This window comes from Camelus ferus, chromosome 6 (genome assembly GCF_009834535.1).
Source record: "Camelus ferus isolate YT-003-E chromosome 6, BCGSAC_Cfer_1.0, whole genome shotgun sequence".
NCBI classification, from domain to species: domain Eukaryota; kingdom Metazoa; phylum Chordata; class Mammalia; order Artiodactyla; family Camelidae; genus Camelus; species Camelus ferus.
Genome location: NC_045701.1, coordinates 57,836,435 through 57,855,667, shown reverse-complemented (window position 1 = coordinate 57,855,667; position 19,233 = coordinate 57,836,435). Strand labels below are relative to the sequence as shown.

The following is a 19,233-nucleotide window of genomic DNA, read 5'->3' as shown; positions in this document are numbered from 1 at the left end:
TACTTTTTGTGACATCAAGAGAAATACATGAGGACATAGAAACTAATTTTGTGCTGCTTCCTGTAAAGTGCGATGAACATAGGTTAAGCGATTTCAAGAAACTGCCAGTGTAGAAAATGATTGATCATGCTGACACAGTCATTAGAAAATACCCAACATAGTATTTCTGTGACTTCCTAAGTCTGATTTGCTTTAATGCAAGCAGAATGACACGAAGGCAGTATCACAGGCTCTCGGAACTACATTTCTACCTAAATGACTTTTTCTAACTTATTAGCGAGGACAGTGTGATTTTAATTATATTCACAGGGAAAAAGTGCCTGTGTTCCCCATAACCTTTCTGTGTGAGTCTCGTAACATTACAAAGTACCTGTCCATCTGAAGCTGACAACTATAACAAAGATTAACAATTAGATTTTGAGATTACTTTTGGCAATAACATTTCACTTAAAAGATGTTGTAGGTATGTATTTCACAACAGAGTAATTTGTTCTGCCATTTTAAGATAGTAAACAGCATTTCAGCTTAAAATAATTCACAGGTTCCTTTCCATTGGAAATCCCAGCACAACCTGGGCCTCTGCATTTACTACAATTTAAAAATACACCCAAGAAAGCCTTACATTTGTAATCACTAATCTTAGGTGATGAGTAAGAAGCCCACCAAGGAAACTCTGGAAACAACAGCATTTCTCATGCACATATTTAAATGTATTTTATAATTATGTGAGCCTATTTTGTTTTGTATCATTATAATAAATTTAAAAACTCGGTTTCCTCACAGAGAAGACGTGTTATCTGTGGAACTCTGAAGACTACTGTGGTACTTGAGACACAACTCAGGTTTCCCAATTTGCATTTGCTCCATTGTCCAGATTATGTTCACTGACTCTTCCCACCCTAAAAAGAGAGCCAAACACTTAAAGACATCTTTCCTGTTGCATTAAATCTTTCATCCCTTGCAAGGTAATTCTGAAGTAAACCGGAGGAACAGAAGTAGAGTCACGGTGTGGTGTGGAGGCTGACACAGCCCTCAGCATTTCCAGCCATGCACTCTGCTCAACATGCACACATACATTATTTTTTTAAGTCTAAATTAGTGAAAACAGTGCTGGATAACTGACCATTCTGACTAAATTTAATCATCAAATCTTAAGAAATCAATTTGTGCGTATACTGTAAGCTGAATTTCCATATAATAAGTAGGAAAGGAAAAACTAAAAAGTCTTACATAAGAGGAATTAAAAACAAATGTATCACTCATCAATACTAATTCTGTCAAAAGCTTAAGTTTTTCTCAACATGGAATCAACTCTCTTACAAGGTAGTTTGTCTTGGATTTATTAATAAATGTATTTCTTAGACCTTGGGCTAACTTATGAAAAAAAGGAGTTGGTGTCATTTCTATTATTAGGTATACTGATACATATTTCTTCAGAAATTGCCCATTTCTACTTTTATGGGGGGTAGATAGATAGATGATAGATGGATAGATAGGTAGAGGGATAGATAGACATCAACCTAATGGACTAGCATAAATTTTATAAGAAAAAAACAAGTAATTGCATTTAACTAGTTCTTATCTAATGAACAGATCTTGAAATGATTTCAGAGAATAAGACAAGGACCAGTTCAGGCAGAACATTTTGGTCACCATGAAGAGTCTAGACTTTGTTCTGGTGGAAAAAAAGTCTTTGGAGGGTTTTGAGCAGGGAGTCATATGGTCATGTGTTCCAATTAATATTTTAAAATGCTCTCTCTTGCTCTGGATAGATAATAGACAACAGGGGAGCAAAAATGAATATAGGGAGACAGTTGAGAAGTTTCTCAGGATAATATTAAAGAGGAAGAATATTATGCTTAAAAAATCAACTACACAACTACAGAAGGTAGAAAACTTAGCTTGATACCAAGCTGCTGTAAAAAAAAAATCTTAGTTTTATTAGAATGCTGAAAACCACAGTATTATATAAAAATTTTTAGTAACTTCCGTGAACACTGAGATAATCAAAGAGTAGTGCGGTTACTTAACCTCTCTGAGGCTCAGTTTTCTCATCTGTATAATAAAACAACAACAATAATACAAACATCTTTATATACTCACAACTTTGCTGTGAGAATGAAAGCTACAATACACAAGTGTTGTCAGCTTTTGTTGTCATTTGACAAATATTAATTTCATCATTGAAGGTTTGGGGAAGTAGCAAATTTACCACACTTAGCAGTGATCATGTTCTAACCTAGTGTAACTCAATGCAAGATACACTGACTAGAATATGATCAGACTAATAAAGAGCTTGGAAACAGTATCATGTAAGTAACAGTAAAAGGCACATAGCATGCAGACTTTGGGTTATAAATGCTGTCATCAAATATTTGAAAGATTTTCCCATTAAAAGACTTCTTTCTAACATCCAAGAAAAGAGAACTAGAACCAGTAAGTGAGAAGTACAGAGAGGCAAATGCTGAGAAAGAATTAGTGCTTTCCATCCATAAAATGTACAGTAAACATGGGTGTTTCCTGATCTGTGAGATGACCATCTGCTGGGTCTAATGCCCCCTTTGCTGGCTCCCTCTCCTTTCTCTATCCTTAAACTTGAAAATGTCCAAGATTTTAATCCTGGGATGCTTCCATTTCCTTTCTGTACTCAGTTCTTAGGTGGTATCACCCACACTCACAACTGTAAATAGCACCTATACTGTCAGCTTTCAGATTCATATCTCCAGTCCCAGCTTCTTCCCTGAGCTCTAATAGCAAACTGCGTACGTGATTTCCTCACTTGGAGATCTGTTAGGCTTCTCAAACTTTATGTGCCCTACACAGAATGACGGATTTTCCCCTCAGTCTCCCTAACCTTGATAATTGGCACTATCATTCACCCAGTAACTTTCAGACGAGAAACTTAGGAGTAATTAATCCTTGAATCTGCTTTCTATTACACTCCACATCTAATCCACTTTAATAAATAATTTTTGAAATGAACTTATTTTTCAGCAACTCTATCAGGCATATATGATCTCAGTACACAGCCTGAACCTGACCACTCTGACACCTCCACCAGGGCCCAAGTCACTATCACCTCTCATTGGGATACTGCAGCAGTCTTCCAATTGGTCTCCCTGCTTCCACTTTGTCTCCCTATGGTCTATTCTTCACCTAGAAGCCCGGGGGAACCTTTAAAAAAATGTAGAGTATGGCATTCACCATCTCAAACCCTCCACAGGATCCACATCACACTCAGAATAAAATCCAAATTCCTTCCCAGAGTCTGCAGGGCTCTGTGTGACCTGCTGACTACATCTTGCATCTCATCTCCTACCACAGCCACCCTGGCACACTCCCCTCCAGCCATGCTGGCTTTCCTGCTGTTCTTGGGGCACAGCAAGTTCATTCCCACCTTAAAACCTTCATTCTTCTTACTCTTTCTTCCCTGAATGTTTGCAAGATTTCTCCTTCCCTTTATTCTATGTGGAAATGCCACTCCTTTAGAGAGAACTTCCCTAACAAAATGATCAAATCACTTACCTTGCTTCCTTCACTATTCATCACCCTGCTTTATGTTTTTAAATTGATACTAGTAGAAATACAAATTGATACAGATACTATTTTTTAAATAAAGCTGTATCTTTTAAAAATGTTTAACTTTTTATTTGGAAAGAATTTCACACTTGGAAAAAAGTAACAAGAAGAGTATAAAGAACATCTATATTTCACTCACCCAGATTCGCAATTGTTAACTTTTCCCCCGTGTCTTCGGTTGGGGTGATACTTCCCTGTGACTGCACTTCAATGCAAAAGGAAAAAATAAATAAAAGGATTAATACAGAGTCATAAGAAGTTAGAGCCAGAGTAGCTATATATGTTCATATTTGAAAGAGCAGAACTTAGAAAAGAAAAAGCATATATTAAAAGAAAATTGGGATTAAGGGTCTGGGGAGAAGGGCTGGAATAGATACTATTTGGAAGCTAAAATCAATAGGAAATTAATCAAAGAATCACTGAGGAATGGCCAAAGTCCAGTTTGAGCCCCACAGCACAGTTTGCTAACAGGTTGTAACTGCACAAATTACATCATCATCCAGTGGTATTTCATGACCAGGGAACAAAATCAGAGACTCCTGAAAGTAGGAGGAATCCAGAAAGGCGATTATCACAGATCAGAGACATGGAAGTCCTGGATGGTGATGAAATGTACATACAATGGGTTAACCATACAGGGCAGGCAAGATAGGGGGCCCCCGAATAGCCAGCCAAGAGAAATAGGACTGAGTAAATGGAGGTCCCAGTACAGGTGGGAGAAAGAACACATGACTAAAGTGGCTCCGTTTAACTGATGCACTAACTACCTCACAACATCTGCTTCCTGTCCCATTACCCAAACCAGTCAGGTTAGTTAGCAGAAGAAAAGAAGCATTAAGCTGTATAATGAATAAGACAACTATCCCTACATTCTCCAAGGAGCACAGTTGCTCATTATTTCCCAACATACAAGTTCTTTCAAAAACTGAGGTTTCCAAGGAGAAGAGAAAATCTAGAGAAGATGAAAGGCAATAGAAAACCATCCAAGAAAACTTAGTTCCAGCTAATTACTACCCTACTTCTAAATGACATCATAAAAGTCCAGTTCTTCATCTCTTCTATTCCTTCAAGGAGATTACCTTATGTATAAAAGGGAAATAGGAGAGGCAGTAACTTGAGTTCTCCCTAGACCAGATCCTGTTAACAATGAGAACTCTGTTTAAAGACAATCCCCTCAGAATTTCTTCTTCTTAAACAGATATCACAAACACTGTTCAAATTCAATAAAACTAGACTTCATACTCCTAAGCTCCTAAATTTTCATTTGTCCCTCCCATCTCCCAACAGTGTCTGTGACTCACATTTGTACTTTATTTCTAAACAACCACACATTTGCTTTGGTAGAACATGTCTTCTAAAGCTGCCATTAGGCCGGAATTACATGGTTAAAAATATGGCCTTTACTTCATCAATGTTATTTTTTTTCTGTAGCAAGGGACAATCTTGGAAGATTTTTCCTATTTAAAAAAATTTTAGATGATTTTTTAATTAAGCTAGTAGTGTTAAGCCTACCCAGATGATGTTAGACCTTTGTCTGGAGTGGGGATGGGGAAAAGGCTGAACCCAAAGTTAAAAATTTGAGGGCACTTTACACAAATAAAATCTAAGTCTATATATAATCAATAATAATAGTGATAATAGTGGTAAAAAGCAAAATTATTACAGATAAGAAACTTTAAATAAAGTTTTAAGTTTTCTATATAATAAAATAAAATGTTAAATATAATAAAAAGGAGAAAAATATGTTTGCAAGAACATATGAGGAAGGTTACCAGGAATAACAATGAGATTGTGTTGCCTTTTGCCATTATTTACAGGGTTTTTTCCCCCCTAAAAAATTTAATCATTTAATGCCTTTGTGTATATCCAATACTGCCCCTAACTTTAACCCTTACTTTTAATCAGGATGCCACAGGTCATACATGATCATTGAGCTCCTGAGTTATCAGTTTCTCTCTTGGAGTTAAAGATGAGAGAACTGCTGACAAAATGCAGTTTACTAAGACACTCATGTGCCAATAGATAGGATTATAGATTGAAAATCACCCTGGTTAGTAAGCTTTACTATAGGGGGAGGGGTTTAGCTCAGTGGTAGAGTGTGTGCTTAGCATGCACAAGGTCCTGGGTTCAATCCCCAGTACTGCCATTAAACAAACAAACAAACAAACAAACAACCTAATTACCTCCTCTCTCAAAAAAATTTTTAAAAATAAGGTTTAATATATTTTGTTGCCCAATGTGCAAAACAATAAAAAAATTCTGTAAAATAATCCAAGGTTTAATAAATATAAATTATCCTAAATATATTCACTGAAGGGTACAAAATTTTGTTGAGTCAATTCTCCCTAACACTATATAGAACAAGTACCATCTCTAGCATTTTCTTGCCAATATCCTTAAAGCTCAGGACCAATACAGATTCAATGCCTATCTGTTAAAGAAGAGCTGATTACAACATGAGTATTCAAAAAGGAGAGGTGTCCTGGAGACAGTCATGCTAACAATGGTGAACATTTACATAGCTCTTAATATGTGTCAGCTCCTATCTACATGTACGACGTGTCTTCATCTGGGATATCAATCTTAGAATAGGTAATATACTACAGGTGAGAAAAGCACAGAAAGGTTACGTATCTTGCCCAAGGTCACCAGCTAGTGAATAGTGAGTGGAGTTAGCATTTGAACCCAGGCAGCATGACTCCAGAGTACAAGCTCTATGCTGTAGTGCTTCTAATTCCACAGTAGAACAGACATTAGCATGAACATCTGGAGTCATTAAGCAATGTTTCACAAAGGGCGGTCCTCCTCCTGCACCTGAATGACCAGGGGTACCAGTTTAACATTCAGATTCCCAAGCCCCACCTCAGGCAATCAAGAGTCTCAGAGTGAAGCAGGAGATCTGCATTTTAAATTAGTATTGCAGGAGATTCTTATGTCAAAGTTTGAGAGACACTGTGTTAGAGATGAACAAACAATGCAGTAGTAGTGTATCCTGCAAGTATAATTAGTCTATATCACTTCTCTGTTCTAACTTATTCTGAATTGAAATAATCAGCTTTCTCTCTTATTTAGGTTAGTAGAATAATCCACTTTTATCTTGTTTGAAAATAGTTTATTTAATTTGTATTTTATTTATATAAAACTAAAATCATGAATTTAAATGATTTTTACGTTGATTTGAAGAAAAGCACTAACTTGACACTAACTTGTTGTAGTTAAGTTTTATTTGGAGGAGGGCAGTGTAGTATAACAGAAGTATCACTACAGTAGGAGTAAGAAGATCAGATGCTACCACTACTCAGGAATTACAACCTTTGGTTCTTGGGAGCAGAGGGATCACCCCGAGTTCAACAGAACCAAAGATCATAATTCTGATTAGTGGTAGCACCTGATCTTATTACTTCTAGTTCAATATTTCACTGATATTAAAATATAGAGATTATCAAATCTACACTTACCTCTGCGATTATTATGGAAGATTAAATTTTGTTTAATGGCTGTTGTATAAAAAAGACTACTAAGTTTATCAAATAGTTTAAATGATATTTTACATCAACTTCATTTCTATAAAAACCATCATAAAAACTTTAAAGTCAGGTTTCAGGAAATCTAGCTAAGAATAATGAAAGGGGTGCAGAGGTTTCTGGAATACTGGTGACTCTTCAAAACAATCCTGGCATACAATTTTAATGAGGTTTAATACCAAAGACTTGAGAAAAATCTAAGCACTGCATACAAAGTGTATGACTAATTCTATAACAATAAGAAAATTAATTTCCACAACTAAAATACTCCTACACAGAAAAGGAAATTACTTTTAGCATCAGTAAGTAAAAATGTTATAGAAATCCTTGAATAATTTTCAGTGTCTTTTTAAATAGATTTTCCATACCAATCCTCTATGAATTTTGTTCATTCTTAGGGAATAGCCTTGGTTATGCACATTTATCTCCTAGATTATATATATATATATTTTTTTTTCCTAAATCAAAGGTGTAAATCCCTTCTTGTAGGAACAACCAATTTAAACAATCATCTACATTAAAAATCCGTTAATGTGTCCAAGTAATGTCTATTCTCATATGGCTTATGCCCCACCTCCATCCAAACATTTATTAAATGTAAGAATTCTCGTAATCATGAATGAATTTCAGTTTTTGGTAATCGTGAATGAATCTAAAAAAAACAAATGATACAAATTCCATTTACAAACCAAAAACAGATTCATGGACATAGAGAACCTACTACTGAGTTCTGGGAGCTTTTGAAATATATTCTGGATACAAGTTCTTTATCAGAAAGTTGATTTGCAAATATCTTTCCCCAATCTGTAGTTTGCCTTTTTCATTCTCTTAATAGCATCTTTTGCAGAAGTTTTTATTCTCATGAAATCCAATTAATCAATGTATTATTTTATCAACTATGATTCATCTATAATATTTTAAAAATCTTTGCCCAAAGGTCACAAAGATTTTCTCCTTTATTTTTTCAAGAAGTTTTGTTCTTTTAAGCTTTACATTTAGATTTAGGATCCATTTTGAGCTCATTTTCTGTATGTTTGTGAGATATGTGTCAAGGTTGATTTTTTTGCCTATAGATGACCACTTGTTTCAATACTATGCATCAAAACAATTATTCTTTCTCCATTAAATTCTTTGCCATTTCTGAAACATCAGTTGATCATAAACGTGGGGACTTCTTTTGGACTCTCTATTCCATTCCATTCATCTATTTATTAATCTTTATGCCAAGACTATACGGTCTGGATTACTGTAGCTTTATAGTATGTTTTGAGTCATATAGTATAAATCCTCCAACTTTTCTTTATATTATAAATTTACTTGGGCTATTCTAGGCCCTCTGCATTTCCTCATGAGTTTTAGATTTAGCTTGTCAATTTTTAACAAAAACGTCATTAGAATTTTGATTGAGACTGCACTGAATCTACAGATCAGTTTGGGGAAAATCAACATCTTAATTCTGAGTCCTTTAATTTATGAATATATTATCATCTGTCCATTCATTTAAGTCTTCCTTGATTTTTCTCATCAGGTGTTTTTGTAATTTTGGGCACACAAATCTTGTCAAGTATTTTTACTGGATTTATACCTAAGCATTTCATGTTTCTGTTGATACATGTATGATAAATTATAGTTTTTAATTACAATTTCCAATTTCTCATTGGAAATTTTTGTATAGCCTATAAATTTGATAAAATCATGTATTAGTTCTAGTAGGTTTTTTTGTAGTCCTTGTGGGATTTTCTACAGACAGCCATACATTAGCAAACAGAAATGTTCATTTCTTCCTTCCTAATATGTGTGCCTTTTATTTGTTTTTCTCTCATTATTGCATTGGCTAGGACTGCCAGAATGACCCTGAATAAAAGTAGTGAAAGCAGACCCTATTGCCTTGTTTTGAATTTTACTGAGAAAGCATTAAGTCTTTCACCATTAAGTGTGATGCTGGCTATAGGTTTCTTGTAAATGTCCTTTATCAAGTTGAGAAAGATTCATTTGATTCCTAGTCTTCTGAGATTTTAATCATGATTATATGTTGAATACTGTCAAAAGCTTTTCTGCACCTATTGAGATAATAACATGTTTTGTTCTGTTTTTAGTCTGTTCATATGGTGAATAACATTGATTATTTGAATGTTGAACCATCCTTGCTTTCCTGGGATAAGTCCTCTTTCTTGGTAATGATTTACTGTCTTCTCATATATTGTTGGGTTTAATGTGCTAATATTTTGTAGAATAACTTTGTGTCTATGTTCATAAGGGATATTGGTTTATAATCTTTTTTTCCAGTAATGTCTTTGCCTGGTTTTGGTATCAGGGTAATGCTGGGATGAGTTCTCCAGTGTTTCTGGCAGTGGCAGCCACTCTCCTCTTCCAGGCCTGCACCAGAGAAGGACAATCTCTCCAGTTTCCTGCTCTGCTTCCCAATCTTCCTTTTTCTAGAGGTCACTGGAGAAGAGACTGCAAGTGGGAGTGAACTCCTTCTGTACCAATAGATACCAATGGTTCTATGCTTGGCCTTTAGCAACTCATTTTTTAAAGTTTAGTCAAATACATTTTAACTGCTTGTATGGTGCCTGGTGTCTCTTCTTGCACCTGTGCTCTGGCACTCAGAGATAGTTCTCATGTCCCATGTCTCTGGATGAGTCTGTCTTTCCATGGACCATATGTTACTTAGTTACTCTACATCATAGACTCTCTGATGGATTCAAGAAATGTTACGATTTTGTGGTTTACCTGACATTTTATTATAGTTAGAAGCTACATTCTCCACTTTCTCCCTCCTAGGTAGAAACAGAACCGCCAAATTCAGCAACATTTTAAAGTGATTTTCTATTTTTATTAATTATAATAACAAATTTGTGAAAGACATATTTATTCAGCTTATGCTTGTTAACATTTGGATTCGTGGACTGGAGGCAGACTTACTAATCTGTGTCCCATCTTCTCCCTATCAGAGACTCACACACATGGTTTTTAAATCACTGTCATAACTTATGAAAAAAAATCAATTTAGAAAACTTGTAACTGTGATTTTAAAATTACTAAAATCAATTATAATTCTGAAAGCTATAGAAATTTAGCTATATTTCAAATACAAAGGCAAAAAATTACCACTTTATTAAAGAAAATGATTTTTTATTCACACATGTGGTTAGAAATCTACATAAGCTTTGCATTTCCTAATTGTCACATAGTTAAAGTCACAATCACTGTATGTGAGGTACAAAAGGTGCTACAATGGCTTGAAATTAAACTCAGGACATATTGTCAAAAAAAAAAAAAAACAAACAAAACCCATCTATGATTGCCCACAAAACTATAACCTGCTTTTTGATAAGTTACTGCAATTACATTAATTATTTTTAGCACTTTGATACATATTTTCTGAGCAACATATATAATCTACGCATAAGAAAACTGAAGAATGTTGTGATTTTCAAACAACTTTTAACAACCTATCTGTCCTAGCATTTAACCACAAAACATATGTTCTAATTTTTCCCCATTGACTAGTATAGCATGACTTTCTAATTATTCTCTATTATGAAAGTCTTAAAATATTAAGAGAAAAATAAAGAGAATTTTTTTACATCACTTTATAGAATTCAATTGTTCCTAGGTTCATAACAAATAAATGGATTTAAAACCAGTCTCTCATTTGTATTGAAGAAAGTCAACTTACTCAGTAAAAGCAAAAAGAATTTAAAAAGGACTCATTGAGTTAAATCACTTGAAAAGTTGCTCTCACTATAAAACTTTTAGATACATTAATCAGGACATAAAATCAGATAAGAGGTATCACGTGGTCCAAAATATGAATGAATTCAATACCAAACAAAAGAGTTTTACTCTTAGACGCCAAAGAGATCATCAGAAAAACCAATTCAACTTCTCTCTTTTTAAATTAAAATCTGAAAGTAATAATCAAGGGGAGAGGGGAGGAGACAAGAACTTCACAGATTTTCCAGAAGCACAGTGCTAAAACCTATGTCCTATCATATCTTCAGTCAATTTTAAATGGACGATCATTGAAACTCCTGCTACTGCTAGAAAAATTTGCTTGACTTCTTTATATACACATATTTACTATGCATTTCAAAGTGAAATACATGATACCTCTTCCTGAAAAGGCCATATTTTGGGGGTTCAAGTATTCTTAGAAGCATTTATCTGCCAGAAAAGATGTGGTTTTAATTCCCTTGTGGTAAGGTGAATTTCCTTCATTATATTCATTATCTATCTGTGTATGAGAGATAGGATTGAACTCCTTCAGGGTCAAAGTTCTGAAAGCCCTAGAGGATTATTTTGGCACTCTGACTGTACTGTTCTCTGAAACATTTGGCAATGTATCAGAGTTTCATCAGAAAAAAAAAAAAACCCGTAAAATTTATAGGGGAAAAAGTCATAACTGACACTATTTGCCAAGGCAAATATTTATTCAAAAAATATTTATTATGGAGTATGTATCAATTATAGAGTGAAACACTTGGCTTCTATTTAAAATGTTCTATCTATAGGTATATTTTTGTCTTGGTCAAAGCTGGAATAGGTCTGCTCCCCTAACTTCTGTATTAGATGGAAAACTAAATGAAAAAAATTTTTACACATATTAAATCCAACTGTTCTAAATTCTTTCTAAATAAAACTTCCTCCTACTACCTAACACATTGGTTTCTTTCATTTTTCTTATAATTTTTACTGACATTAAATGTTAATTGAATATTATTTAATGACATTGTTAAAAGTCAACAAAAATTCAACTGTTGCCATCTTGTGGTCATTCATTTATGTGAAACTGAAAACAATGTCACTTTTCCAGAGAGATATTTACCTTTAAAACCTTATCAAACAAAGATATTCTCCTATCAGTTGAGAAAAATGATTGTTTTATTATATACAACATTCTCCAAGGAGACAAAATTCATTTCTAATTTTAAGAGATTATACATTTTTAAAAAACTAAATTAAATATACAGTCATTGACCATGAATCCTAACAGTACTCAGTACAGGGACATCAAGTCAGTCTTGATATTACCCTAGGAACATTCACTTGTTCATACCTACATACTATCACAATTAATTTTTAAATTCAAGGAGAAGAGTTTTACAGGAAATTTTCCATAGGATTCTAAAATATAACACTATTGTTCCATTGCTGGGTTAAAAAAAAGTGGTCAGCACAGACACAGAGAACAAACTGGTAAAGAGGGTGGGAGGGGACAAATTGGGAGTTTGAAATTTACACCTCTTGGGGAGTGATAGAAATGTTAGCTATCTTGATTGTGGTGGTGGTTTCACGGGTGTATACATCTATCAAAATTCATCAAATTGTACATCTGAAATACGTGTAGTTTACTGTGCAGGAATCATACCACAATAAAGGTTTTTAAAAAAAAGTAGTCAGGAGGGCAAAGTTCTGAAAAGACGGAGCAAGAGAAGAACAGAAAACAAACAGAAAAGTAAAAACCTAAACCTCATACAGCATAATCTCAAGCACTTCCTCATGCAGGTCCTCCCCAAACTGTGAAATGCCCAGTCAGATTTGCAATCATACTGGCATTCAATAAATGAGATAAAAAAAAAAACACTATCATAGAAGCAAAGAAAAACATTCCATTGCTCAAAGTATTCCTAACACTTCTAATTGGATTGTAGATAGAAAGTTTTTAAACAGAAGACATCTTAATTTCTAATGTCAAATTTCAGAATTTAGGTTATATAAAATTTAAATGACTAAGAAGCAAGAAGGGAAACGAAGCAGAAGGCAACAGCCTTGCAGAAACATAACAACAACATCAAAATGCTGTGATGCTGACTGCAGAATTAAAATTCAACCACACAATTTTGATAACCAAACAGTACAAGAGTTCATTCATATAATAGCATTTAACATGGAATGCTTTGTTTTTTTAAGTTGCACCTGTTGATCAAATCATCACACAACATAAATAGCCTTTACAAAGCACCTTAACAGCCATAATGACAGCCTTTATCATAATTTAAAACAACTATAACATAGGTATAGACCTATATATAGATTTAAAGACACCACATTCAATTGTACAAGAACCAAAAGGTAAGATTAAAGGAAAAAATACTAGCTGAGAGTTTTTTAAATGCATTAGAAACAGTGTTTATTGGTAAAAAGAACAAATATACATTCAAACATGATACCAGATTCTTTATCCCAATGTACTGAAGAGAAAACAAACAAAAAAACCTAGAGTCAAGAACAAGACATACATAAAAGTAAAGAATTCTCACTATATGTTTGTTCAATATCTGACAAGTATCAAACTATTATTTTATTACAAGAAAACAAATCTTACCTTGTTGCTGTGATAGTGAAATATCAGCTTTATTTCTTACACGTATTAAACGAACTTGAACTGGTTTGTGTTCAACTTGCTTAACATCCTGGTCTTGCTTTTGTTGGTACTAAAGAATTTAAGACATGAAATCGTAACATTATTTTTTAAGTTACTTTAAAAAGATTTGAGCAACTGAATTATTTAGGTGTTTATTATATAAAATTTGAATATTACCCATGCCTTCTAATTGCCAAACGGGTGATAGAGTACATATTACTAAAGAAAAGATACTGCAAATAAAACCTTTAGAAAGATTTGGATAATATACACAGATTTCAAATATTCAAATCATTTCTATCTATTTTTACTAGAGAATTCAGAGCTACTTATAAATCAACTATTCTAGATATACACATAATGGATTTAGACAGGATAAAAACTTAATTTGGCTCTAAGCACTTCAATGTAATCATTTTTGCATAAAATAAAAATTTACATAATGTACTGCAATTTTCAAAGAGCTTTTATATATAGTAACATCATTTAATTCTCCAGTGTTGAATAGTTATTGTAATCTTCCTTTGCCATTCAAGAAGTGTATACTCTACCATAAACCCCATTATCTCTCTTACGTACCTATAATCTAACCAAATTTGAAACTAACAGTAGTCACAAATTCCTTCACAATCACACATTACAAATTGTGATGACTTTTGCCATTTTCTTTCTTCTCTTTCCTGTTTTATGAGCCTAACTATCAATGAGTCTCTCAAAACAGCTAGCAGATATACTTTGACAGGAACTGGAAAAGAACTCTTACCAACAGAAACAAGCAGAGAAGAATCTGAAACACCTGTCCACATGGACTCAAAATTGTAACCAATGGCAGGTACTTATTTATCCACACATAAAGATGAGTAAAAATGAGTCGCTTTAGACTGCAAGAGTAACAACCAGCCCCAACTCTGGTCTTCTACTTTTAGAACTATCAGTCATATAGGTTTCTGCCCTGAAGGAAATATTCTGGTGTGTGTTTCTAAGGTGGGGACTATGGGCTGCTTCAACTTAGAATCTTCCTATTGGCTCCCTTCCTTAACCACAGAGATTAAGAGCTGAGTATTTATTGTACTTGTGTTAAAATCTGGCTAAGTCATTACCTAGCTTTGGCCCTGGGTAAGTTACTTAACCCCCCAATATCTCAAATTTCCTCATTCATAAAATGGGGATAATAATAATGTTTACCTCAGTAGATTGTTATAAGGATTAAATCAGTTAAATACGTAACAAACTTAGAACAGCATCTGACAGAATAAGCACTATAAATAAGTGTGTGCTAATATTATTACTAGCTATATTTCTCTGTTAATGAAGGAAATCTAACAAATGAATTTTTTGAAGCCTATTCTTCTGGTAACACTCTGCAATTTTATTTTAAAATAGGCCAATAATTAAAGGAGAGCAATCTTTTATTTTTAAAATATTTTTACTTGGGTATAAGTGATAGGTATAAATCTGCATATGTTTAAAGTGTATAGTTCCCTAAATTTTGACATATGTACATACCCATGAAGCCATAACCACAATCAAGATAATATAACGACTACATCCATCAATTTGAAGTTTTCTCATAACCTTTTGTATTCCCTCTTATAACTACAGATTGGTTTGCATTTTCTAGAATCTTATCCAAGTGGAATCCTAGAATATACACTCTTTTTGGTCTGGTTTTTTTCCCTCAACATAACTTCTGTGAAGATCATCTATGTTACTGTATGCACTGGTAGTCCATGGCTTTTTATTGCTAAGTTGTATTCCATTTTATAGACATGCCACAATTTGTATATTCACCTCTTGATGGACATTTGTGTTGTTTCCAGTTTCGGGCAACTACAAATAAAGTTGCTATGAATATTCACATACAAGTCTTTGTGCAGACATATGTTTTAGCTTCTCTTTCATAAATAAATACTTAGGAGTGAAATGCCTGGGTCATATGGTAAATGTATGTTTTACTTTTTTTAAGAAATTGCCAAACTGTTTTCCAAAGTAGCTGAGTCATTTAACATTCCCGACCAGCAGCATACGAGAATACTAATTGCTCCACGCCCTTGCCAAAACTTGGCACATTAGTCTTCTTCATTTTAGATGTTCTAATGGCATGTAGGAGTATTTCACTGTGGTTTTAATTGGCATTTTCCTAATTATGACTGATGCTGAGAAGCTTTTTAAAGTGCTTATATACTATCAGTATATCTTCTTTGGGTAACGTATCTATCCAAACATTTCATCCTTTTTTTAATTCAATTGTTTGTTTTCTTAACATTGAATTCTGTGAGTTCCTTATATATTCTGGACATAAGCCTTTTATTAGGTAAGTGATTTGCAAATATCTTCTTCCAATCTATAGCTTGTCTTTTCATTCTCTTAACAGTGTGTCTTGAAGAGTTCTTATTTTTGATAAGACCAGTTTGTTAATTTTTTTCTTTCATAGATAGCACTTTTGGTATCACTTTTGTCTAACCCAAGGTCATAAACAATTTTTCTTTTATTACAGAAGTTATTGACAGATATTTACTCATAACTAGTTTTTTCCTGATGTTTCCTTGGTCACAGGTTATTAATACTGAATCCTACAATGTTCTGAACTGTGTTCTAATGCTGAACACACATGGTTGTATTCCATAAACAATCTTTATTTGATATGTTTTTTGGCTTTCATCCTCAATGCCATGCAATGCTATACAATACCATACCATGATGATTACTGAATAAATTAATCTACAGTGAGAAATGCATTGCTATTACACAGATACAAAAGTGTATTTAATAACATGATCAATTTTTTTTACATCTTGAAGAGTAATTATCCTATTTTTCAGTACACAAAACTGCATGGGCCATTGGCTTAACTCAGTATGAACTATCTTATGCTTTCATGGTAACATGCTTTACAAATTTTAATATAATATATATTTATTGAGTACCTATATATGCAAATTACTAAGCTAGACATTGCATGGGGATATAGAGGTATGAATGATAATAGCTATCTAACTAGGTAACAGGCTTTTTATATACATTATTTTTAACCTTTAATTTAAAGATGAGGAAATTGAGTCTTAAGAAAGACTAAGTACATATTCAAAGTCATCCAGCTAGAAGTTGGATGAGCTAAGATTTATAGCCAGGCTTGAGTCGGTAAATAAAGGAGGCATGATTTAGGCTGTCTGACTCCAGACTGTGCTCTCAACAGTGCACTGTGCTTTAGTAATATTGTCACCATTCTGATTTAAATAAATAAAGTACTAATAAAGTACAAGTGCTATTAATTGGGTACCTGAGGAAAGTCTTCAGCTGCTACTGATGGTTTAACATCATTTTCTTGTGCTGTAAGAAGTGTTGTCGAAAAAGCAAGGTGAGGATTTGGCTGCAATTCCAATTCTCCCAAACTCACTGGACCATGACTAGCACATGAACCTTCATAAACACCACCTGTTACCAAACACGTAAACAAAAAATCATAATAAATTATTTCTTAGAAAAAGAAAAATTGACCAAAATTACCAATACTTCTCACCTGCTGAATTAGAAGTACTTCAACAAAAAACACCTGTCACCAAGCCTTCATTGCAATGAAAACCAAACTCATAGAAATGCAAAAAGTATCTATGCTCAAACAAACCTATGGACTATTTTAAGGTTCCAATAAACAAGATGTTCATGCAGTCCACACTCAACACCCACTCCTACACATCAGCTCCTAACACTCCAGCTTATCTTTTCTATCAATAAGAGTCAAAAGGATGCTTTCTATCTAAAATGTAATCTTAAAGCAAGGGACAATTCCTGACTAGAAAATGCTTAACTCTGTTCTGTAGATAATTTTCTTCAAAAGATCAAGCTTCTCTTTTTCTCATCCAAATGACATCTCAATCAAATAAAAAAAGAAGACAATAAGAGCAGAGATAAATACTTATCTAATAACACTGTACATATATATTGTGCTTTATACTCCAAACACTTTCATATACATTATCTCATTTAATTTGAATCTCTCAATTGTTTTATAAGGTAGGCAGATCAGGTAGTTTTATAACTGTTTTTCACTGACAAAGCTAAGGCTCAAGGTAACTAACTATCCAAAAATCAGTGTGCTCATAAAATGTGGAGAAGAACTAAAATCCTCATATTTCAACTCCTAGTCACTGTTCCTTATTTCACATTCTTGCTAAATAATTTCTGAGAAAATTCTGTGTTTCCTAATTAATTGTCACCTTTTAAATATAGCACAATATAGTCTATCTCATTTTAATCAACAGAAATAGAACTAAAACATTATAAACTGAATTATTTGAAATGAAATGATATTTTATAGACCCCATAGACATTTCCATTTAAAAGCAGTCTATTGACAATTTCTTAGGTATAGCCAATAATCATCTTCTGATTTTTTTTAATGTTAACCTATATTTTAGGTGGGTTTTGCATAAAGCAGACTACACACATTGACCTTTAAGTTTCACCTTTCCAGTATTTGATCTGTACAAAAGTGTTTCTCAAAATTATTATCTGTTTTATTCTCATTTAATTATCCAGGGTAATAAAAGATTAATTTAAATAATGGTAATAATATCCATCATTTAGAGCAACTATTGTTCCAGGCCTTATATTGGCCTCTTTATATTCTGATACAGCTTTTTCTATTCCTATGACATTTTCCCAACATTTTTTTAAGACTGGCAAATGAATTAGGATAAAAGAATTCTCACATATAATGTTGAAAAAGAAGAGATTAAAAACTTTTTTCTGATTATATGATTATATACCTAGAAAGCCCAAGAGTTTCTAGTGAGGAAAAAGAATTTTATTAGAATTAATGAGAGAATTTGGTAGTATGACTGGCTAATAAAAAAATAAATAAAAATCACTGGCTTTCTCTAAATTATGCAGTATGTACCTAGAAACGGAAAAAGAATCCTTTACTATAGTGACCAGAACTATAAAATGATTAAGAAAGGTTTAGAATCCATATGAAAAAAATTATGAAGTCTTACTGAAGACCACAAAACAAGATCTGAACAAAGACTAAGATATACCATAAAAATCTTTCCAGTATTAATACATAAATCAGTACAATTCCAATTAGGGTAATTTTTATGTGAAAAACGTAACTTCAGAGTTCATATGGAACAATAAATGTCTGAGAATTGTCAAGAAAAGCAGGAAAAATTTTTTTTAAAAGGTAAACTTTCCCTATAAGATAAAAGCACGTACCATAAAGACATAATAGTCTAATATGTTTTCAGTCCTAAGGAGTCCAGAACACTCAGAATAAAGAATCCAAAAAAAAAAAAAAAAATTCCTACGTCTATGAGAAGTGAATATACAAACTGGCTGATGTTTCAGTTCAGTAGGAAAAAGATACATAATAATTGATGCTGGCACAAGTGGCTATTTATCTAGAAGAAAATCAAATTGAATGTCTATCTTACACCATTTGCAAAAATAAATTCCAGACAGACTTAAAAATAAATGTATATTAATAATAAACTTGCAAAAAAGAATCTGGGAGACTACAGGTATAAGCTTGTGTTTGGGGAAGGAAGTATAAAAGATACAAATAACTATATAAAAATTTTAAAAAGTTATATGGAAAAGATCATAAATAATGTCAATGAAGAAGGTACAAATTTGGAAAAAGACATTTACAATACAGATGACAGAAAACAGCTAAAATATAGACACAGTTCTTACAAAATTACAAGAAACATTTAGAGCCAAACAGATAGGGGAAAAACTTAAGTACATAATTAACAG

General features: G+C 33.1%; 1 protein-coding gene across 5 annotated transcripts in view; it reads right to left on the bottom strand.

Moving 5' to 3' along the window:
* The window catches only part of KIAA0586 (KIAA0586 ortholog), a 94,053-nt gene that overhangs the window by 14,117 nt on the left and 60,703 nt on the right, over window positions 1-19,233 (bottom strand). For all 5 annotated transcript variants that reach the window (XM_032482110.1, XM_014560143.2, XM_032482112.1 and 2 more), the window contains 3 exons: window positions 16,754-16,908; window positions 13,435-13,543; window positions 3,719-3,784 (listed from right to left, as the gene is read on the bottom strand). In XM_032482110.1, the coding sequence (XP_032338001.1) occupies window positions 3,719-3,784; window positions 13,435-13,543; window positions 16,754-16,908 (330 nt within the window). The remainder of the gene's footprint in view (window positions 1-3,718; window positions 3,785-13,434; window positions 13,544-16,753; window positions 16,909-19,233) is intronic.